We start from the raw sequence: 23,365 nt of genomic DNA, 5'->3' as shown, positions 1-23,365 counted from the left end.
GATACAGAGACACAGAAGGTAGTTGAGGCCAGTTCATTGGCTATATTTAAGAGGGAGTTAGATGTGGCCCTTGTGGCTAAAGGGATCAGGGGATATGGAGAGTGCTGGATGATCAGCCATGATCATATTGAATGGCAGTGCAGGCTCGAAGGGCCGAATGGCCTACTCCTGCACCTATTTTCTATGTTTCTATTCAGCGTGAAAAGAGGCCATTCGAGCCACCAAGTACCACGCCAACCGACAATCACCCCAGACACTAGTTCCATCCTGCACTCTGGGGACAATTTACCGAAGCCAATTAACCTACACACCTGGACGTTTTTGGAATGTGGGAGGAAACTGGAACACCCAGAGAAAACCCACGCGGTAACAGGGGGAACATGCCAATTCCGTACAGACAGCACCCGTAGTCAGGATCGAACCTGTGTCTCTGCCTTACGAGGCAGCAGCTCTACCACTGCGCCACTCTGCCGCCTGTATTCTCTGGTTCTTAATTTCCCTACTCTGGGTAAAAGACCGTGCATTTACCCTATATATATTCCTATCATGATCTTGGAAACCTCCATAAAATCGCTTCTCATCATTTTACGCTCCAAGGAATAAAGTCCTAGCCTGCATAACTTTTCCCTGTAGCTCAGCCCCCCGAGACCTGGCAATGTGCTCATAAATCTTCTCTGTACCCTTTCCAACTTAACAACATCAGCAGGGTGACCAAAACTGAACATAATACTCTAAATGTGGCCTCACCACAATATACATTGTATAATATAATCTGCATTGTACAATGTAGATTACAGCAAGGCTGTGTGTGCGTGTGATAACACACGCTGTTGTAAAGAGAGCATCCATTAGGAAACACACAAGGTGAGGTGAATCACTATGGGTGACTGTAAATTACATGCAGTTCCAGATAAAGCATCGTTGAACTGTGTCACAGAAAATGCCCCGCATCTTTTACATTTATCTAAGCGGGATTAATACTTAAAGAAAATTACAATTCACCCAACCTTTTCTGACCTCAGGTGTGACTGAAAATACACCGGCAGATTTTGATGTGTACTCTGCAAAACATTAGAACTAATGTAACCCTAAAACACTGACTGGTTTTCTCCTCAGTCTTCTTTAGTTTGAGAGATAAAGCACGGAAACAGGCCCTTCGGGCCCACCGACTCCACGCCCACCAGCGATCACCCCATTAACTTGATCTATCCTACACATTAGGGACAATTTAGCAGAGGCCAATTAACCTGCAAATCTGCACGTCTTTAGTATGTGGGAGGAAACCGGAGCAAACCCACGTGGTCACAGGAGAACACCTGCATGCGATCCATGTCCCTCTGTTCTCCACATATCCATGTCAATCAATCAACACCAACACTCAGGTTCTATAGACGAGAATTAACATAGAAAATATATGGAGTTTTCAATATTTTTAATTTATGGTCTCATGAATTTTAAGTAATTGACTTTCTTTCCCCATACGTGCTTGGAACAAAGACACATCTTGCATAAAATCAGCAAGAGAACAAGTAAACACTCAGATGAAAGATTAGAAGTCAGGGGCCTTTGACTTGAGGCCAGAAGGACACAAAATTTGAAGGACGTCCATCTTGGCACAGATTCCTATTTCATCTGGTACCGGGAAAAGTCCATTGAAAAAAATATAATATTTTTAAAAACTAGTGGAGCTAAACTATACTGTAATATCAAGGAACTGCAGATGCTGGTTTCGACCAAAGAAAGATGCAAAATGCTGCAGTAACTCAGCGGGTCAGGCATCATCTTGGAGAACATGGATAGATGACGTTTCAGATCCGGGACCATTCTTCAGACTGACTGCAGGGGGATGGGATAGAAAGATTTCAAAGAACTTTATAGGTACATGCTTCCACTGCTAGAGGGGGGTGGGGGAGAGGGGGGGAAGAGGAGGGAGAGGAGGGAGAGAGAAAGAGAGATAGATCATGAATCTGTGATAGAAATATCCTGTATATTTTGTTACATGCTCTGTCCATGCTCTATCTCTTTTCCAGCTTTCTTTCCTGCCCTCCTGCAATCTATCTGAAGAAGGATCCCAACCCAAAACATCGCCTATCCGTTCTCCAGAGATGCTGCCTGACCCGCTGAGTTACTCCAGCACTTTGTGTCTTTCTGTGGAGCTAAACAATGGCTGACCTAAACTCCAAAGCCCGTTGCAGTGTTGCATTAAAGTTCTGTGCTGTAGCCGGCTTTAAGGCATCATTAATAAGTGGCACATCAACACAAAAGTTGCTCAATAATAGTGGTCCGTCCGACTTGACCCAGTTTGCCTTCGGTCTCAAACTCCCCAGCAGTTTCTCAAGATGTTGGCAAAATCCTCATCATTTGCAATCCCATGGCTGAGCCCCTCGTAATAGGATTCAAATTCACAGTAAGTCACTTCTTTGGAGCTAGCAGAGCACTGCTGGAGGGTGTCCAGGAACGCTGACTGGACTTGCTGCTCTGATGATTCACCTGCAACACAATGGTAAAGAGAACCTCGTCAGTCCGGCAAATGGTCATGCACCTGGGGTAGAGATGGGGAGCACTGAGAAACAGGACTTGGTGAAAAATTAAATGTAAAACAACAGGGCAATAAAAAAAAAAGGGCAGCACAATGGCACAGCTGGTGAGTTGCTGCCTCACGGCGCCAGAGACCTGGGTTTGACCCTGACTTTAGACTTTAGAGATACAGCACGGAAACAGGCCCTTCGGTCTATGTCGACCAGCGATCATCCCGTACAATAGCACAATCCTACACACTAGGGACAATATACCATTTTTACCGAAGTCAATTAACCTACAAATCTGTACGTCTTTGGAGTGTGGCAGGAAATCGGAGCACCCGGAGAAAACCCACGTGGTCACTGGGAGAACGTGCAAACTCCATACAGGCAGCAACCATAATCAGGATCAAACCTGGGTCTGGCGCTGTAAGGCAGCAACTCTACCGCTACACCTACTGTGCTGACTTCGGGTGCTGTCTGTGTGGAGTTTGCACGTTCTCCCTTTGACAGCGTGGGTTTCCTCCGGTTTCCTCCCATATTTCCTCCGACGCTGGCAACCTCAACATCCTCATCCTACTTGACCTCAGCGCCGCCTTTGACACCATAAATCACTCCATTCTCCTCACCCGACTTGAAACCTCCCTTAACATCACCGGCACAGCCCTATCCTGGTTTAAATCTTACCTCTCTGACAGACACCAGTTCATCTCCATTAACAACTGTAAATCCCCCACCGCTCCCCTCCCCCAAGGTGTCCCCCAAGGCTCAGTCCTTGGCCCCCTCCTCTTCATCCTCTACCTGTTCCCCCTTGGTCAATTAATCCGCCGTCATGGTCTCAACTTCCACTGCTTCGCCGATGATATCCAGCTCCTCATCTCCACCAAGTCAATCTCCTCCACCACACACTCTACACTGACAAACTGCATTACTGAAATAAAATCTTGGCTTCAATCAAACTTCCTCAAACTCAATTGCAACAAATCTGAAATCATCATCATTGGTCCAAAAATGCTCACCAAATCCACCCAAAACTTCATCCTCAACATTGATGGTCTCCCAGTATCTACCTCACCTCACATCCGGAATCTTGGAATCATCCTTGATCAAACCCTCTCCTTCGACAAACACATCAAACACATCACAAAGACAGCCTTCTTCCACCTCAAAAACATTGCCCGTCTCCGTCCATCCCTCTCCTCCACAGCTGCAGAAACCCTCATCCACGCCTTCATCACCTCCCGTCTGGACTACTGCAACAGCCTCCTCTATGGCGCACCCTCAAAAATCATCAATAAACTTCAATACATTCAAAACTCTGCTGCCCGTCTACTCACACACACCTCGATCCGTGACCATATCACCCCCGTCCTTTATAAACTCCACTGGCTCCCCATCCCCCAGAGAATCCAGTACAAAATCCTCCTCATAACCTACAAAGCCCTCCATAACCTGGCCCCATCCTACCTGACCAACCTCCTCCACAGGCACACTCCCACCTGCACCCTCCGCTCTGCCGCTGCCAATCTCCTATCCCCCCACGTCCGGACTAAACTCAGATCCTGGGGGGACAGGGCTTTCTCCATCGCTGCTCCCACCCTATGGAACTCACTACCCCAAACCGTTAGAGACTCCCCCATACTCACCACATTCAAAACATCGCTGAAGTCTCACCTGTTCAGTACTGCCTTCAACCACTGAAGGTCACCTCACCCTCTGTCTCCTTTCTCTGTTCATTTATTTATTTACTTATTTATCTATTTATTAATTTCCCTATGTTCTCAAAATCTCTGTAAAGCGTCTTTGAGTATATGAAAAGCGCTATATAAATAAAATGTATTATTATTATTATTATTATCCCAAAGAGGTGTAGATTTGTAGGTTAATTGTCCTCTGAAAATTGCCCCTGGTGTGTAGGGAATGGATAAGAAAGTAGGATAACATAGGACCAGTGTGAACGGGGGATTGATGGTCGGTGTGGACTCGGTGGGCCAAAGGGACTGTTCCTATGCTGTATATCTAAACATTATATACATGAGTGATACAGAGCGATAGTTTGTTGAGCCGCTGTTTCATGTCTCCAGTAACCTGGGTTCAATCCTGGCCTTAGATGCCAGCTGTTTGGAGTTTGCATATTTTCACAGTGACAGCACTGGGTTTCCTCCAAAATCCCAGACGTGTGGGTTTGTTGGGTAACTGGCCACTGCAAATACCCCCCTCGGGTGGGGTTAGTTTGTTGGGTAACTGGCCACTGTAAATTCCCCCTCGGACGGGTTAGTTGATGGGAATGTGAGGAAGCTAAAGTGCAATTAGTGCAGGATTGGTGTAAAGGGGTACTTGATGGTCAGAGTCAAGTCAGTGGGCTGAAGGGCTTGTTTCATTCCCCTGTGACTCTGTGGTCACTAAAGTTGAGAATTCACTCCAGGTTAGGTTAGGTTAGTTTAGTTAATTGTCACGTGTACTGAGGTAAGTGAAAAGCTTTTTTCGTTGCATGCTTTCCAGTCAGCGGGAAGACTGTACATGTTTACAATCAAACCGCCCACAGTGTACAGATACAGGATAAAGGAAATAATGTTTAGTGCAAGATAAAGTCCAGCAAAGTCCGATGAAAGATAATCTCCAATGAGGTAAATGGTAGGTCAGGACCACTCTCTAGTTGGTGATAAGATGGTTCAGTTGCCTGATAGCAGCTGGGAAGAAACTGTCCCTGAATCTGGGGGTATGTGTTTTCACACTTCTGTACCTCTTGCCTGATGAGAGAGGGGAAAAGAGGGGAGTGACTAATGGTGAGACTTGTCTTGATTATGCTGGTGGCCTTGCCGAGGCAGCGTGAAGTGTGGACAGAGTCAATGGAACAGAGGTTGGTTTATGTGATGGTCTGGGCTGCGTCCACTCAGAGTAACAATTAATATTTACAAAAGAAAGACACAAAATGCTGGAGTAACTCAACAGGTTAGGCAGCATATCTGGAGAACATGGACAAGCAACATATCGGGTCGGGACCCTTCTTTAGACAAGATGCAAGGACACAAAGTGCTGGAATAACTCAGCGGATCAGGCATCTCTGGAGAAAATGGATCGGTGACATTTCGGGTATGAAGAAGAGTCCCCACGGTGGCACGATGGCGCAGTGGTAGAGTTGCTGCCTTATAGTGCTTGAAGCACCGGAGACCCAGGTTCGATCCCGACTATGGGTGCTGTCCGTACAGAGTTTGTACGTTCTCCCCGTGACTGCGTGGGTTTTCTTCGAAATCTTCGGTTTCCTCCCACACTCCAAAGGTGTACAGGTTTGTAGGTTAATTGGCTTGGGTTTGTATACTTGGTAGAAGTGTAAATTGTCCTTAGTGTGTGTAGGCTTGTGTTAGTGTATGGGGGGGGGTCGCTGGGCGGCACGGACTCAGTGGGCCGAAGGGCCTGTTTCTACGCTGTATCTCTAAACTACGAAATGTCACCTATCCATTTACTTTCGAGCTGCTGCCTAACCCGCTGAGTTCCTCCAGCACTTTGTGTCTATCTGAGGGTTTTCTTTGTGATAAGCAGATTATTGGACAAAGGCCAGGAATAAAAAACACAGGTCCGAGCCCAAAAAGGATAAAGAAGGCAGATGGTGAAACTCCAGGGTAGAAAAGTAGAAAATTAATATTTGCAGTGAGTGGATTCTTAACATTACCTGATAAGACATTAGGGTGTTTCTTTGGATTATAGAACTTGCTAATATCGTTCACCGAGATGCTGCCAGTCCTATTTGGATCAAGCTTCATATAAGCCTGTGAAAATAAACGGTGATATAACTGATGTAACAGAGACGTGGTCGTGACATAGTCATAGAGTTAAACAGGCCTTCAGCCCAACCTGCCCACACTGGCCAACATGCCCCATCTACATTAGTCCCACCTGCCTGCATTTGGCATATCTCCCTATAAACCTATCCATGTACTCGTCCAGATGTTGCCTGTCACCCGAATCTTTTGTTTCGATTTCAGACTTCCAGCATCTGCAGTGCCTTTTGTTTTCTATTTCAAAATAACAGCAAAATGAAAGAGAAAGATGTTGTTCTTACTTTACGAACAAATGCTTTTCGAAACTCATTCATTTCTCCAACGAAGGCCTGGATAAACTGGTTGAAGTCCACTTTGCCCTTGCAGTCCTGGTCCAGTATTAACCAAACAGACTCAAAATCCTACAAAAAAAACATTTTTGTGAACAGTTTTTAACACTAGTTCTATGTTATTTCACTTTCTCATCCATTCCCCTATACACTAGGGGAAATTTCCAGAGGCCAATTAACCTACAAAACGGCACATCTTTGGGATGTAGGAGGAAACCGGAGCGCCCGGAGGAAACCCCCACAGTTACAGGGAGAATGCGCAAACCCAGGTGCTATGAGGCAGTAGTTCTCCAGATGCGCCATTATGCAGTCCTACAACTTGCTAAGTTATCTCTGCTCAGCCAAACGCTTAAGCACACCTGATTTCCTTCACTCCAATACCTTCAGATAACTGAAACCTCCAAGCCTCCCTCTCCTCCCTTAAGGCTCTTTGACCAAGCATTTGGTCACCTTATAAACGGCTTGTTATCAAATACTGTTTGGTCACGATCCTGTAAAGCACTTTGTGACGTTTAGACTTTACTTTAGACTTTAGAGGTATAGTGCGAAAACAGGCCCTTCGTTCCACCAAGTCCATGCCAATCAGCAATCATCCCGTACACTAGCACTATCCTCCACACCAAGGACAATTTTACCAAAGCCAATTAACCTACAAACCTGTACGTCTTTGGAGTGTGGGAGGAACTCGGAGCACCCAGAGAAAACCCTCGCAGTCACAGGGACAATGTGCAAACTCCGTACAGACAGCACCTGTAGTCAGGGTCGAACCCGGGCCTCTGGCGCTGTGAGGCAGCAACTCTATCCACTGCGCCACCATGCCGCTCTTCTGACTTTTGACATTTTACAACTATAAGAATGCAAGTCGCAGTTTGTCCAGACCTCATTAGGAAGCTCTAAGTGGAACTCCTTCAGAGCTTGTAGCAGTTCCCCTTTAACCAGCGCTCCACTCCCACTTGAATCCCGCTGCCGGAACAATTTGCCCAGTCCTGTCATAGTGCGGACACCTCGGCTCTTCAGTCTTTCTTTCAACAATGCTTTGTAAGGGAGATAGGGAAAAATTAATAACTCTTACATGAAAAAGGACTTTTGATGATTACTTTTTCACCAAATAAATTCATCAAAAATTGCTCACAAGTAGTTTTAGTTTAGTTTAAGTTTAGTTTAGTTTAATTTAAGATTAGTTTAGTTTAAGTTCTGTTTAATTTTAGTTTTGTGAAACAGCGTGGAAACAGCCCATGCCAATCATCAATCATCCGTTCACACTGGTTCTCTGTTATCCCACTTTCTCACCACTCCATACACACTAGGAGTAATTTACAGAGGCCAATTAACCTACAAACCCGCACGTCTTTGGGATGTGGGAAGAAACCGGAGAACCCAGAGGAAACCCACGTGGTCACAACGTGCAAACTCCACACAGACTTGTGGTGCAAGAAAATGTGGAGACATTGTAAATTAATGTTCAGCTTGGTTTCAATGTTAATGTTCAATGTTAATTAATTTATGTTCAGCTTGGTTTGAACATACAGAAGTAATTTGCTGCCTTTACAACACAAATATATCTGGACCTTACCTTGTGTAGACCAAAGGATATTTCTGTCATCAAGTTCTTGCTTACTCAAGGAAGGATTGCCACTTCTGCAACAAATTATTTAGGAGGAATAGGTTGCATTTAAAATCATAGAGGAAAAAAAAGCTAGCACAAACAATTTGTCTTGAAATCATAGTTGGAAATAAGACTTTATATGCCAGCTACTGAATTAAAGCACAAATTCTAAAGTTGAGCCGTGTACAGGCCATCCCTGGATAATGAAACGGCTGTTTTTACAGACGTCTAAAAGTTAATTTTGTCCATCTTTCCCCTCACCTTAAACCCATGTCCTCTGGGTCTTGATTCCCCTACTCTGGGTAAAAGCACCTGTGCATTTACCTTCTATTCCCCTCATGACCTCTAATGCGTGCAGATTGATATAATGAATAATCACCTGTGACACATTACCTTATAACAGGATGATGGATGTTACATTTAATGATGCTTTGGGCATAATAATCACTGTATGAATTGTGACATTTCATCATTCCATGACTCTGTAGCTTCCTTGCATGTAACTTCGTTTAGGTTAGTTTAGAGATCCAGCGCGGGAGCAGGCACTTAGGCCTGCCGAGTCCGCACCGACCTGCGATCGCTGCATACTACACTATCCTACACAATAGGGACACTTTATAATTTTACCAAGCCAATTAGCCTACAAACTTGTATTGGATAACTGGAGAATCAGAGGACATAAGTTTAAGGTAAGGGGGTAGCAAAAGATTTAATAGGAACCTGAGGGGTTAGTTTTTTTTACACAGAGGCTGGTGGAACAAGCTGACGGAGGAGGTAGTTGGGGCAGGTACTATCATAACATTTAAGAGATGTTTGGACAGGTACATGGATAGGATAGGTTTAGTGAGTTATGGGCCAAGCGTGAGCAGGTGGGACTAGTGTAGATGGGGCATGTTGGTTGGTGTGGACAAGTTGGGCTGATGGGCCTGGTTCCACACTGACTTTGAGTCTAGAACCCATTGAGGCTGTTGCTTCAAATGGTTATGGAAGGAAACATGGTGCAACGGGGATTGAACTTCGGAAACATTCTCCAATTATTACACTTTGTATACGAGTTACCTTTGGTCGAGAGACACAATGACAACTTACAGCAATGCGTGCTTTGCCAGTTCATCAACATCAGTGATCCGTAGGGTTAGTAACTGATTCGCCTGGAGACTTGCAGGGAGACCAACGTGTTCTGTTGTCAGAAAGGTCAGGTTTGCACCCTGCAACAGTAAAGACAGACCTTTTGAGTCTGAAGAAGAATCCTGGCCCAAGAGTCACCAATCCATGTTCTCCAGAGATGCTGCCTGACCTACTGGGTTACTCCATTATCTTGTAATCTTTGTAAAGCAGCATTTGCAGTTGCTTGTATCTACATAATATGTTTCCAGTCACACTCAGAGCAGACTAGAAAGCACAGAGATTTTCTTCCCTGAAAGTCCATAAGTGAATCAGATGGGTCCTTTTATGATTAGAAAATTTAGGGCAGCACAGTGGCACAGCGGAAGAGTTGCTGCCTTACAGCGCTAGAGACCCGGCTTCAATCCTAACAACGTATGCTGTCTGTATGGAGTTTATAAGTTCTCCCTGTGACCACATGGATTTTCTCCGGGTGCTCTGGTTTCATCCCATACTCCAGACGTACAGGTTTGTAGGTTAATTGGCTTCAGTAAATTAGTAAAACATTGTCCCTAGTGTGTAGGATAGTATTAGTGTAAGGAATGATTGCTGATCGGCATGGACTCGGTGGGCCGAAAGGTCTGTTTCCGTGCTCTATCTCCAAAGTCTAAAGTAAAGTCCAAAAATGTTCCATAAAAACCATTACTGATGTTAGCCTCTAACTTCAAATCATTTAATTAATTAACACAAGGTTTGATTTGGACTCATCTATTCTCTTCATTACTCCAGGTCTCTTGATTGAGACTTTTGCAAAATGCAGTGGGTTATTTGGAAAATAACTAAACAGCAAATACTAAAATATTAGAAATACTAAACAGCAAAGTGCGTGCATTAATGGCGGGTGAGGCAATTAGCAAAAGAGGGTTTGATCCTGACTACGGGTCCTGCCTGTGTGATGTTTGTACATTCTCCGTGACCTCGTGGGTTTTCTCCACGTACCCTGGTTTCCTCCCACATTGCAAAGATGTGCAGGTTTGTAGGTTCATTGGTCTCTGTAAATTGTCCCTAGTGTATAAGACAGAACTATGACACAGACTTGGTGGGTGGGCCGAAGGGATGTGTTTCCACGCTGTATCTCTAAAACTAAAACAACAACATCAATGCACTTTTGATGGGCTGAATGTTAAGCTGAATAGCTCTTAGATTGTACTGCCTACCGTATAGAAATCACCAGTGTCATATTGTCTTCTCTTTCGTCTACCGTAATGATGACAGTAAACGCCTCTCTGAATGAATGGAAGAGCATTTGTCCTGAAGAAAGAGAGCAAATTATACCATCAGAAATTCCAAACGAACACAGTCTGAGGATGGGTCCCAACCAGAAAGGTCGCTTCTCCATGCCTTCCAGAAACGCTGCCTGACCCACTCAGTTACTCCAGCACTTTGTCCGGCATCTTAAATACACCTATAGCATCTATCTCCACCATCATCTCTGGCAGCGCATTCCAGGCACCCACCAACTTTTGTGTAAAAAAAACTTGCCCCGCCCATCTCACATGGTCGTGAGGTCATAAGTGATAGGAGCAGAATTAACCCATTTGGCCCATCAAGTCTACTCCACCATTCAATCATAGCTGATCTATCTCTCCCTCCTAACCCCATTCTCCTGTCTTCAATTATAGGTATGTATTGATTCGAGATGCTCATCACTCTCAAATACCTGTTGCCGATGAGTAATTGATCAATATAGATTAGTTTAGTTAATTATCACGTGTACCAAGGTACGGTGAAAAGCTTTTGTTGCGTGCTAACCAATCAGTGGAAAGATAATACATGATTAATACATGATTCCCATTGAACCATCCACAGTGCATAGATATATGGTAAAGGGAATAATGTTTAGTGCAAGATAAAGTCCAGTAATGTCCGATTAAAGATAGTCCGAGGGTCTCCAATGAGGTAGATAGCAGCTTAATTTATTGGTAGATAATAGTTTAGTTTATTGTCACATGTACCAAGGTACAGTCAGAAGCTTTTTGTTGCATGTTATCCAGTCAGCGGAAAGACTATACATGATTACAATGAAGCTGTCCACAGTGTACAGATACAGGATAAAAAGAATAACGTTTAGTGCAAGATAAAGTCCTGTAAAGTCCAATTAAGTCTGTCTCCAATTAGGTATATAGTAGCTCAGGACTGCTTTCTAGTTGGTGATAGGAAGGTTTAGTTGCCTGATAACAGCTGGGAAGAAACTCTCCTTGAATCTGGAGGTATTTCTGTTTTCCAATCGTATTCACACCTCTGTACCTCTTGCCTAATGGGAGAGGGGAGAATAGGGAGTGTCCAGGGTGAGACTTGATTATTCTGGTTGTTGAGATGGGGGTGGTGGTAGTGGTGGAGGGGATGTATGCTGGCTGGTAGGGATGGAAAACTGCCTCATGGTTGGATCAGGTCCTCTCCAATCTATGATTTGGATTTAGCATCTGTGGTACCAATACATTATTCCGGAAGACTTACCTATTTTTCCCAAACTGCCGATATTCATACACCGTGAGGGACTTGTCGAATGCAAAGAAGAAACCAATTAGTTGTCTGCATGCATCCCGTCCATTTCTGGTTGAAGAGAAAAGTGCATACAGGTTAGGCATGCCTCCTGTTGTGCTGGGTGATATCAGTGCAGAGCCTCACTGGACCAGTCTAAATCACAGGACATTACCGCACTAGACTCATTGACACAATGCTTTGGGCATTCTCACAGAGCATATAAACTAGCATTAAATCTTCAAGAAATTAACTCTAATGTGCTAAAAAAGACACAAAGTGCTGCAGTAACTCAGCAGGTCAGGCAGCATTTCTGGAGAATGTGGATAGATGGCGTTTGGGGTGGCACAGTGGTGCAGTTGTTACCTTACAGCGCTAGGGACCCAGGTTCCATCCTGGCTATGGGTGCTGTCTGTGTGGAGTTTGCACGTTCTCCCTATGACCACATGGGTTTCTCCGGGTGCACTGGTTTCCTTCCACATTCCAGACGTACAGGTTGGAAGGTTAAGTGGCTTTGGTAAAATTGTAAATTGTCCCTTGTGTAGGTTGGGCCTAGTGTACGGGGATCACCGGTCGTTGCGGACTTGGTGGGCCGAAGGGACTCTTTCCTCACTGTTTCTCTAAACTAAATCTAGTCTTTGACATTTCCACGCTGGGGGAAAGGTTCTGACTCTGTACCCTAAATGATGATGAATACAAGGAGTGCAACTTTTAAATTGTAAATTTTAAATTAACAATTTAAATTAACAATTGCACGGTGGCGCAGCGGTAGAGTTGCTGCCTTACAGCGAATGCAGCGCCGGAGACTCAGGTTCGATCCTGACTACGGGCACCGTCTGTATGGAGTTTGTACGTTCTCCCTGTGACCTGCGTGGGTTTTCTCCGAGATCTTCGGTTTCCTCCCACACTCCAAAGACGTACAGGTATATAGGTTAAGTGGCTGGGCAAATGTAAAAAATTGTCCCTAGTGTGTGTAGGATAGTGTTAATGTGCGGGGATCGCTGGGCGGCGCGGACCCGGTGGGCCGAAGGGCCTGTTTCCGCGCTGTATCTCTAAATCTAAAAAAAAAATCTAAAAGCAAATCAGTTTTGGCCAACTAATCTATTAACCATGTGTAACAAGAACAATCAAAGATTTGACTAACTTTGAAATAATCCGGGCGTCAAAACGCAACTTGTTCGAGAGTAAATTTTCAGTCAATGTTGAACTCGTCTTCACTCTGTAAAAGCAATCAAAACAAAACTCATCAATGAATCCAAAACGGGGAAATTTGCATAAAAACCTTTTATCTCCAGTGTGGTTGGAATGTGGAGTTCCCTTCCATTGACAGCTGTTGTGGAAAATGGCAGAGATTCATTTCAAAGGAAGTTCAATGAATACATGAGGGTAAAGGAATGGAGGGATCAGCAGAACGGGTTGAGCAATAAATGGTGGAAGCAGCCTGTTTGATGCACATGCACTAGAATGGACGATGTTGGGCCAAATGGCCTGTTCCATGCCACAAGTTGTAACACAGACAAATTGAAATTTCAGTGACGGAAAGAGAAACAGGTCAGAACAGTGGCGCAGCGGTATAAGTGCTGCGCCAGAGACCCAGGTTTGATCCCGAGTATGGCTGCTGTCTGTACCAGGTTTGTACGTTCTCCCTGTGACCACATGGATTTTCTCTGGGTACTCCAGTTTCTTCCCACATTCCAAAGACATGCAGATTTGAAGGTTAGTTGGTTTCTGTAAATTGTAAAATTGTCCCTAGTGTATAAGATAGAGTTAGTGTACAGTGTTAGTGTTAGTGATCACTGGTTCGCATGGACTCGCTGGGCCGAAGGTGTGCATCTTAAGAGTGCTATCTATTGACCTACAGCTGACCACGATGATTATATTACAAACATAGAATTTGGTCTTACAAGATTTCAGACACACGTACTTGGTTTGATGTAGTTTTCTATTTCTAAAACGCAGCGGTGTGGATCCAAGGCCAGGAAGTGTGGTTTGCTGATGCCACAGATCTGCAGCTTGTCCATCTTGTCCTGGGTCACTGATGACGGCCCTTTCTCAGAGGAAAATAATAACAAGGTTCAACAAGGTTGACGAGAGTAGAAAGGAAGGGAGAAACAAGAGAAAGGGAGGCGGGGAAAGAAGAGAGGGGGGGGGGAGAGATGAAATGGAGGAGAGCAGCAGATAAAGTTTTTGGTTCTAAACATATTTCAAAGTAGTTCATACTCTTAACCCACCTGGAAAGGTGATCTGCTAGCACTTGTTCCACCACAGCCTGTTTCCGCTTTTCTACTGCACGATCCTCCTGTGTACCGAGTTGGTTATTTTACACTCATTATTGAGATTTCTATCTTTCTCTTAAACAAAAGGGAAAGCATGGAGATCGGCTTATCGATTCAAACAGTTTTGTTCCCACTGACCCAAGGAGTTCACCTGAGATCATCGGCTGCACCTGTACAGTGACCATCAACTTTGGGCTGCAGGAACAAAAACTGAGAAACTTTAGACATACAGCGTGAAAACAGGTCCTTCGGCCCACCGAGTCCCTGATCACCCTTGTACACTAACACTATCCTACACACTAGGGACAATTTACAATATTACAGAAGCCAATTAACCTACATACCTGCATGTCTTTGGAGTGTGGGAGGAGACTGGAACGCTCGGAAAAACCCCTCATGGTCTCAGGAAGAATGTACAAACTTCATACAGACAGCACCCAGAGTCAGGATTGACCCCAGGCAAACTCTCAGAATAAACAATTATCTGCTTTGTTATTGTTGTTCCAAAGGCAATCCCCTTCTTCAATTAATATCTCTGCAAACGTCACATCCACCTGAGACAATAGATGGGGACTTGCAAACAACAGCAGATCTTTCACTTTTATAACCAAGAGCAGCTGAATTATCGCCTAGCTGCTCCTCCATAAGGCTCTTTTTACTATTTGAAGCACTTTAACCATTGTCGTTAGGAGGTGGACATCATGATACAGCCCAGGACCTTCTTCCCGATTAGTTTAGTTTAGAGATACAGGTTTGATACAGGCCATTCGGCCCACCAATTCCACGCCAACCAGCGATCACCGGTACACTAGTTCCAACCTACATGCTGGGACCAATTTACAGAAGCCAATTAATTTACAAACCTGCACGTCTTTGGAATGCGGGAAGTAACCAGAGCACCTGGAGAAGGCCCACGCAGTCACAGGGAGAACGTGCAAACTCTGTACACCTAGTAGTACTTATCTTTAAATGACTGCAGGCAGGTTTGTAGGGAGTGGATGAGAAAGTCGGTCAACATGGAACCAGTGTGAACAGGTGATTGATGGTCGGCATGAACTTGGTGGGCCAAGTTCATTTCCATGCTGTATCTCTACACTAAACTAAACTCCGGAATCTTCTCAAGCTCGTATAGTTTTGTGATGTGTTAAAGACCAGGACAACATCCAAAACAGTGTTTCTCACTGTATCTCAGTACATGTGACAATGATAAACTAATAGCAAGGGCAGCAGGGTAATAAATATTTGACAGGAAAATATACTTTCATTCCGAGGAAGTAAATTAGACAGACTCACAGCTTCTAACTTCCTCATGTGTTGCTGCTCGCTGTACGGTTTGCTGGTGTAACACTGCTGAAGGCTAACTTTCTCATCTAGAGATGTCAAGTCCTTGGGTGTCATTTCATCAGCTCTAGGTCCCTTTTAACAATATTAAAAAAACACAAAGAATGCATAGACATCAATTAATGTAAGGAACACACAGTAATGCAAGGAAAACATAGAACAGGCCGGAGCAGAGAAAATAGAGTTGATTTAGACTTTAGAGATACAGCACAAACAGCTGTCTACCTGCAGCAAGCTACCTGGGTCTGGATCCCTGCTGGTGGGGTTTGCTGATGTGTACGAATTGCTTTGCTCTTTTCTGCCATCTGCTGGACATATTGCTTGTAATTTGTCTTCATCTCCTCTTCGTACTGCTGATACTTCATCCTGTACTTCTCCGAAGGTGCAGGGAGATTTTCAGGAACTATCAACTCTTCAACCAGACTTGGCTGCAAAGATAGAGTTCAATTGAAATAATGTTCTTAAAATAAATCCAGCTCCAGAAGCAAAGTGTGAAAAATATGAAGCCAGGAGTCGCTTGTTTCTCCAATTCTCTAGTCACCAGGAATGGACAACAAATCTCCAGTAATATCCGCAACCCTTGAACAAATAGATTAACAAGTCCAACATATTTTCCTCATGAAGCCGAGATGTGAATATCGCTGCCTGAAGATTGTCACGTGTGCCGTTACTTCACCCAGTGAAAACATCAATTGTTCTTAATCTTTCAGTGGCAGCTAGCGTTCGAGTCCACTTCCATATATTAAAGAGTGGCCTTAGGTCAAATGAAGAGATTGGAGAGGGCAGAAAAGATTTAATAGTAAATCATTGTTTATAAATATTTGGAGATGGACGGTTTTTATCTGACAGGTAAGTGGCTCAGTATACAGAGTGCCAGTCTATATCATGAACTTGAAATCAAATTTTAGTTTAGTTATACAGCTGGAAAAAGGGCCCTTCAGCCCACCAAGTTCACGTCAATTAGCGATCCCCGTACACTAGTTCCATCTTACACACGAGCGACAATTTACAGAAGCCAATTAACCTACAAGCCTGCACATCTTTGGGATGTGGCAGGAAACTGGAGCATCCGGAGGAAACCCTTGTGGTCACAGGGAGAACGTGCAAACTCCAGGCAGATAGCACACAGAGTCCGGATCGAACCCGGGACTCTGACGCTGTGAAGCAGTAACTCTACCGCTGCGCCACATTGAACAGTAACTTTCAGGATAATGGTGCGTAACATACATGAGCCAAGAAAAAGGGAGACTGGAGTTAATTAGGACAGCTCTTTCAAAGAGCCCACATGGCTTCAATGTCCTGATGACTTCCTACTGAGTTATAGTTTAGAGATACAGCATGCAATGGGTTCTTTGGCCCATTGAGTCCACGGCGACCATCGATCACCCATTCACATTAATTTTCTAGTATCGCACTTTCCCCACACTAGGCGCAATTTACAGAGGGCCCATTAAGTGACAAACCCGTACATCTTCGGATTGTGGGAGGAAACCAGAGCACGCAAAGGAAACCCATGCAATCACAGGGAGAAAGGGAGAACAGACAGCACCCATGGTCAGGAACTAATCCAGGTCTCTGACGAGGGTACCAGCTGCACAACTGTGTCTCCCTGACACAGATAGGCGGCGTCACCTATCCATTCATGTCATAAGTGATAGGAGCAGAATTAGGCCATTCGGCCCATCATGTCTACTCTGCCATTCAATCATGACTGATCTATCTCTCCCTCCTAACCCCATTCTCCTGCCTTCTCCCCATAACCCCTGACACCCATACTAATCAAGAATCTATCTATCTCTGACTTTTAAAAAATCCACTGACTTGGCTCCACAGCCTTCTGTGGCAAAGAATTCCACAGATTCACAACCCTCTGACTAAATAAATTGCTCCTCATCTCCTTCCTAAAGGAACACCCTTTAATTCTGAGGCTATGACCTCTAGTCCTAGACTCTCCCACTCGTGAAAACATCCTCCCCACATCCACTCTATCCAAGCTTTTCACTATTCGGTAAGTTTCAATGTGGTCCCCCCTCATTCTTCTAAATTCCAGCCAGTACAGGCAAAGTGCCGTCAAACGCTCATCATACGTTAACCCACTCATTCCTGGGATCATTCCTGTAAACCTCCTCTGGACCCTCTCCAGAGCCACCACATCCTTCCTCAGATAGGGTGCCCAAAATTGCTTACAATGCTCCAAATGTCCTCCAAAGATGCTGCCTAACCCACTGAGATACTCCAGCAGTGTGTGTTCTATGCAAGATTCCAGCATCTGCAGTTCCTTGTGACTTGCTTCTATGTTTTGTTCCATCTCAAGCTGGTATCACAGACGAGCACAGCGTTTATTGGCCTAGCCCAACTTCCCTTAAGCCAAGTGGTTTCCTTGAGCCATATCAGACGATAATTAATAATCAACCATATCCGTCCTAACCTACACTCATTCAATGGCTTGGCAGAAAATCCTATTAGAGAACCAAAAGGGAGATTTATAGTTGAATTTAGAATCCTCAGCGGCCCATGGTGACCCTTGCCGATTAAATATTAATCCAAGTTTGTGGTCCATAACGTAACTACATTGTTACCGCACCCACAGCTTGAGCACTATCTTCGTACAAAACAAATATTGCAAGCTACAGACCGTGATCACTTTTAACCATTTACTTGCACTAACGCACCTGACGTTGAGATGGGTGTGCTGAAAGTGAAGCTTTGAAATGTGTGCCCCGGTTTACAGTCGAGGTAGAATCCGCGGAAATCAAACAAGGTTTCTCTGTCACAATAGGTGTATACAACAAATCACTCTGTAAGGACAAGATTCATACAGGCTTTACTCAAAGGATAACATCATGAGGTTTGGCATTCTTAAAAGTCATTAAACAAAATTATTGTGGGCATGTAAATATCTTGAACACATTGGACAGTTTATTCTTCAAAGTGTTCTTTTTGAATACATTTATCTCTCTACTCAATGAATACTATAACAAGCAGCCACATTTTTATAGTGACGTTAATGCATTAAAGTGTTCCCAAGCATTTTATATGTAGAAGCATCTTTGAAGCATCTTTTATTTTCAGTCTGAAGTAGGGTCCCGACCCTAAACGTCACCTATCCTTTTCCTCCAGAGATGCTGCCTGACCTGCTGAGGTACTCCAGCACTTTGTGTCCATCTTTTGACATACCCTGTCTAAGCTTTCTGTCAAAAAACATTGCTTTAGCTTTTGGCAGATAGTACTTTTCAAGCAGTAAATACACTTTGTAAAAGTTAAATGGGGAATGCATGGGAATGGATATCAGATTAGAGAGAACCCATGAAAGGCCAAAATCAGCAAATACTTTACAGACTGGCTCTTTTCCCTGTACCACATTCAAAAATTGCCCAGCCGTTAAACCATGACATTTAGGTTTGTAATGCAGAAACATACAAGAAAGATGCCAGGATATCAATCAGGATAATATCATGGTATTATTTTTCCCTTTTACTTTTAAGGCTTTCCTATTTTGTTTTCCTATCCCAGGCATCAGGAAGGCATGCATTCCAGAAAGCAAGCAATCTTTAAACATTAGGCAATGTACAAATCTACGCATGTGCCAAACTGTGATATGAATCCATATTTGGGAAACATTTTTAAACTATCTCACTTCTGGAATGCAAATTTATTGCAAAACAAACGAGAAAAAAAGTTACAGAAAATGAATAGCTGCTTACCTCATCATCAAACTCACCAAGTCTCCCCAAATCTAACATAGGCACACTGAAATGAGAGAATATTGTTGTAAAGCATGAATGCAGATTGACCCACAGAGTTACTCCAGCAGTTTATGTCCTTTAATACAAATTGGTACTTATATTGATGTATGTGGATGGCTAAATTAATTATTAAATAAAATGATCACATCAATTACTACAAAAAATATTCATGTAATTTTTAAATTAATATATTATTTAACACATTGATTAATTAAGCTTAATGAATTAAGCTCAACAACAGACACTTACTCATCAGGACGAGGACCATAAGCAGCACTGGAATATATCCTCCAACCCTGCACAACAAAAGATATTTACAAAGCCCGTTAATGCTAAGTGATAATAACAAAGGTGTCAAAGTTAGTAAATATAAATGAAACTGTGATAATTATATAAACTGGTAGCCAGCAAAATAAACTAGCACAAGAAACCGATAAGATGTTTAGCAAGGACCTGGTACAAAGTGCTGGAATCACTCAGTGGGTGAGGCAGCATCTCTGGAGATCATGGATAGGTGATGATTTGGGTCGGGACCTTTTCTTTGAGCTACCTCTTCCTACCTTTAATGTTCTCCAGAGATGCTGCCTGACCTGCTCCTTACTCCAGCACTTTGTACCAGGTCCTTACTAAACTTCTTATCAGTTTCTTGCACTGGTTTATTTTGCTGGCTACCAGTTTATCCAGTATCTTTTTTTGTAGACCAGCAACTGCAGTTCCTTGCATCTCCTGGTAACTCAAGGTTAGTTAAGGTTCACTCATTCCTTCCCACCAAAACCTGGCCCCTCCCCAGGTCCATTCCCATGCAAATACAAGGCATGCAACACCTGTCGCTACACCTCCTCCCTCATCTCCATCCAGTGAATCAAGCAGCCCTTCCAGATGAGGCAGAGCTTCACAACCATCTCCTCTAACCTCATCTACTTCATTCAGTGCTCCTGATGTGGCCTTCCTCACATCAGCACGTCCATGCAGACCAAGCACAGGCTAGGCAACCGTTTCACCAAACACTTGCACTTGGTCTTCCAAGGCCTGCAGGATCTCCTGGTTGCTAACCATGTTAACCTCCCATTTCCATACTGACCTTTCTATCCTGAACCTCCTCCATCCAGAGTGAGACCGCATTCAAACTGGAGGAACGGCACCTCATGTTCCACTTGGGTTAGCTTACAACCCCACAGTATGAACATTGAATTCTCCAATATTAGGTAACCCCCTTTTCCCTCCACCCTCTTCTCTTTCGTGTGCCCCATCCACGTGTGTACCCATTCTCTGCACCAAGAAAGCACATCAATGCCTCTACTTCCTCAGAAGGCTTAGGATGTTCGGTATGTTCCCAACAACCCTTGGCAACTTCTACAGATGAGCCATATAAAGCTTTTTATAGGGATGCATTGTGAACAAATCCATCCAAGATCACAAGAAATTAGAGTTGTGGACGCAGCCCAAAGCATCTTGCAAGCCAACCTCCCTTCCATTCACTTCATCCATACTTCACGCTGCCTCGGCAATGCCACCAGTATAATTAAGAACCTCCAGATTTAGGGACAGTTCCTTCACAGCTGTTATCAGGCAACGAACAATCCTATCGCCAACTAGAGAGCGGTCCTGACCTCCCATCTACCTCATTGGAGACCTTCAAACTATCTTTAATCTGACTTTACTGGAGTTTATCTTGCACTAAACGTCATACCCTTTATCCTGTATCTGTACACTGTGAATGGCTTGATTGTAATTACGTATAGGAAAAAAACTGCAGATGCTGGTTTAAATTGAAGGTAGACACAAATGCTGGAGTAACTCATCAGGTCAGGCAGAATCTCGGGAGAGAAGGAATGGGTGACGTTTTGGATCGAGAAGGGTCTCGACCCGAAATGTCACCCATTCTTTCTCTCCCGAGATGCTGCCTGACCCGCTGAGTTACTCCAGCATTTTGTGTCTACCTTGTAATTATGTATAGTCTTTTCACTGATAGCACACAACGAAAAGCTTTTTACTGTCCCTCGGTACACGTGACAATAACAAACTAAACTAAAACTAAACTAATCTTTCCAGCTTAATGACACCTAATTTAATTAATTTTTTTAGTTTAGTTTAGTTCAGACATACAGCATGGATACGGGCCCTTTGGCCCACTGAGTCCACACCAACCAACAATCACCTAGTACACTAGCTCTATCCTACACACTAATTTACTGAAGCAAATTAACCTACAAACGGGTACTATTGCAACTTTTAAGAAACATTTAGAGCAGGTACTATCACAACGTTTAAGAAACATTTAGACAGGTACACAGATAGGATAGGTTTAGAGGGATTTGGGCCTAAACTAGGCAGGTGGGAATAGTGTAGATGAGACATGTTGATCCGTGTGGACAAATTGGGCCAAATGGCATTTCCACACTGTATGACTCTATGACTAAAAACCTGTACGTCTTTGGAATGTCTTTTATTATAATACGATAAATGATTAAGCATTTTCCCCAATGTTCTTTGGAGTGCTACCTGTGCAGATTTCTGTCGGGTTCCATGCCTTGATGTTGTGCCAATGCCTTTTACTTCCAGGTCCATTTTAAAATGGTCAATTCTGTAAAAGTAAAACACCCCACCCCAACAAAACTAATGTTAGCAGAAATCCTTACAATTCAAGTGTTACCAAGCTTTGAGAACGCACAGGGAGAGGAGGATGGGCGCCTCTACCTGAAGTGGGGGCCGTGTTCACCTGGCCTGTCTTTACCTGGGCACAGGTTGTCCACCTGCCCTTCCACTCACCTGGCGACTCGACCCACGTCAATCTCCGCCCCACGTCAACCAGCCCCGGTGTCGCCATGACGACCCGAGCCCCGCGGCGCCATGGCAACCCGCCCGAGCGTCGCTACGCCGCACCCCCACTTCCGGTATCCACTGCACATGCGCAATGCAGCAAGCGGGAGGCGCGACATTTACAGCGTCCCCCACTTTTCACCTTCTCAGTGCATATATTTCAAAAAAAATCAGAGACGCATCTCTCCCTATGTTAAGCAACGATGTCATCCAGGAAATGTTTTGCAGAAAAATTTGCATTTTCGTGGCTTTCAGGAAGTTTCAAGGGACTTTTGCAACCGACAAAGAACTTGTGCACCATAATCACGATCACAAGTCAAGTGCTTGTCATACACATCAAAACGGATCAATGAAATTCTTACATGCAGCTGCAAAAAACAGGTCTGTAATACTACAATAAATGTGACAGTCAATTTACATGCAAAAAGCTCCATTGAATAGCAAAAAAAAGACACCAAGGAACTAGATACTGGAATAGTTAGTAACACAGGACGGAAACAGGCCCTTCGGCCTAACTAGCCCCCGCCGACCAACATGCCCCATCTACACTAGTCCCGCGATTGGTTTATATCCCTCTAAACCTGTCCTACCGATGTACATACCCAAATATCTCTGAAATGTTATGAAAGTACCTGCCTCAACTACCTCCTCCGACAGCTCGTTTCATACACTCACCATCCTATTAAATCTCCCACCCCCCCTCACCTTAAATCTTGATTAAAAACACAAAGTACTGAAGGAGTTCTGCAGGACAGACTGCCTGACCCGTTGTTACTCCAGCGTTTTGTGTTTTACGTACATAGGAAAAATTCTGTGAAAATTATGTCTATAATACTATAATTGTCAAATTACCTTTTCTGGTAATATACAATATAACTAGTCCTTTTATTGCAGATTTTAAGCCTATGCATTTCTTTTTTTTTTAATCGTAATATACTTTGATAAGTTTAAATGTTGAACTAAATGAAAGAGCATGGTGGTTTTGTTTGCAATGATTAACATACTTAAATGATAATGTGCCAAACATGGGTTACTTAATAGCAACAAATAAAACGACACTGGGCAGGCCATAGAGGGGAAAAAAAACAGGATTTAAAACTGAATCAAAATTAATCAGTAAGGATGTCAAACATTATGGGGTGAAGGCAGAAGATGGGGTTGAGAGGGCAAAATAGATCAGCCACGATTGAGTGGCCTAATTCTGCTCCTGTGTCTTATGATCTTATAACAAGTATAACTTAAGGCATGCAAAAATACCATATAGTAAAATATGATAATAGAGTGTAGCACAGGTCCTCTTGTTG

General features: G+C 43.8%; 1 protein-coding gene across 3 annotated transcripts; it reads right to left on the bottom strand.

The window, feature by feature from the left end:
* Nucleotides 1–1,449: 1,449 nt before the first annotated feature.
* Nucleotides 1,450–22,147, bottom strand: LOC144603408 (calcyphosin-2-like). 3 transcript variants are annotated; one of them, XM_078416584.1, is made up of 18 exons: nucleotides 22,011–22,147; nucleotides 21,744–21,825; nucleotides 19,491–19,537; nucleotides 19,200–19,245; nucleotides 18,168–18,293; nucleotides 15,735–15,923; nucleotides 15,448–15,570; nucleotides 14,110–14,177; nucleotides 13,803–13,925; nucleotides 13,023–13,097; nucleotides 11,855–11,950; nucleotides 10,555–10,648; nucleotides 9,323–9,441; nucleotides 8,201–8,265; nucleotides 7,507–7,661; nucleotides 6,580–6,699; nucleotides 6,190–6,286; nucleotides 1,450–2,490 (listed from the first exon to the last, which is right to left on the bottom strand). In XM_078416584.1, exons 2-18 carry the CDS (start codon nucleotides 21,807–21,809, stop codon nucleotides 2,315–2,317), a joined length of 1,785 nt encoding a protein of 594 aa, XP_078272710.1. In that variant the 5' UTR covers nucleotides 21,810–21,825; nucleotides 22,011–22,147; the 3' UTR covers nucleotides 1,450–2,314. The 3 variants fall into 3 exon arrangements, with proteins under 3 accessions (XP_078272710.1, XP_078272709.1, XP_078272711.1); XM_078416583.1 differs by having other exon boundaries at nucleotides 21,939–22,067; XM_078416585.1 differs by lacking the exon at nucleotides 9,323–9,441 and having other exon boundaries at nucleotides 11,855–11,895; nucleotides 21,939–22,067.
* Nucleotides 22,148–23,365: the final 1,218 nt, after the last annotated feature.

Source organism: Rhinoraja longicauda, chromosome 20 (assembly GCF_053455715.1).
Source record: "Rhinoraja longicauda isolate Sanriku21f chromosome 20, sRhiLon1.1, whole genome shotgun sequence".
Lineage (NCBI taxonomy): Eukaryota > Metazoa > Chordata > Chondrichthyes > Rajiformes > Arhynchobatidae > Rhinoraja > Rhinoraja longicauda.
The sequence above is the reverse complement of the archived record's forward strand: the minus strand, read 5'-3'. Positions and strand labels throughout refer to the sequence as shown.

What these genes read in the sequence shown, in the direction of transcription:
- LOC144603408 (XM_078416584.1), bottom strand. Translation starts at nt 21,809, where the DNA reads ATGGACCTGGAAGTAAAAGGCATTGGCACAACATCAAGGCATGGAACC. An exon ending in GACGCCCGGATTATTTCAAA is followed by an intron (nt 11,951 to 13,022) that starts GTTAGTCAAATC and finishes CTCTTCAACCAG; the next exon opens with AAATGGACGGGATGCATGCA. An exon ending in CGGCAGTTTGGGAAAAATAG is followed by an intron (nt 10,649 to 11,854) that starts GTAAGTCTTCCG and finishes CTCTTTCTTCAG; the next exon opens with GACAAATGCTCTTCCATTCA.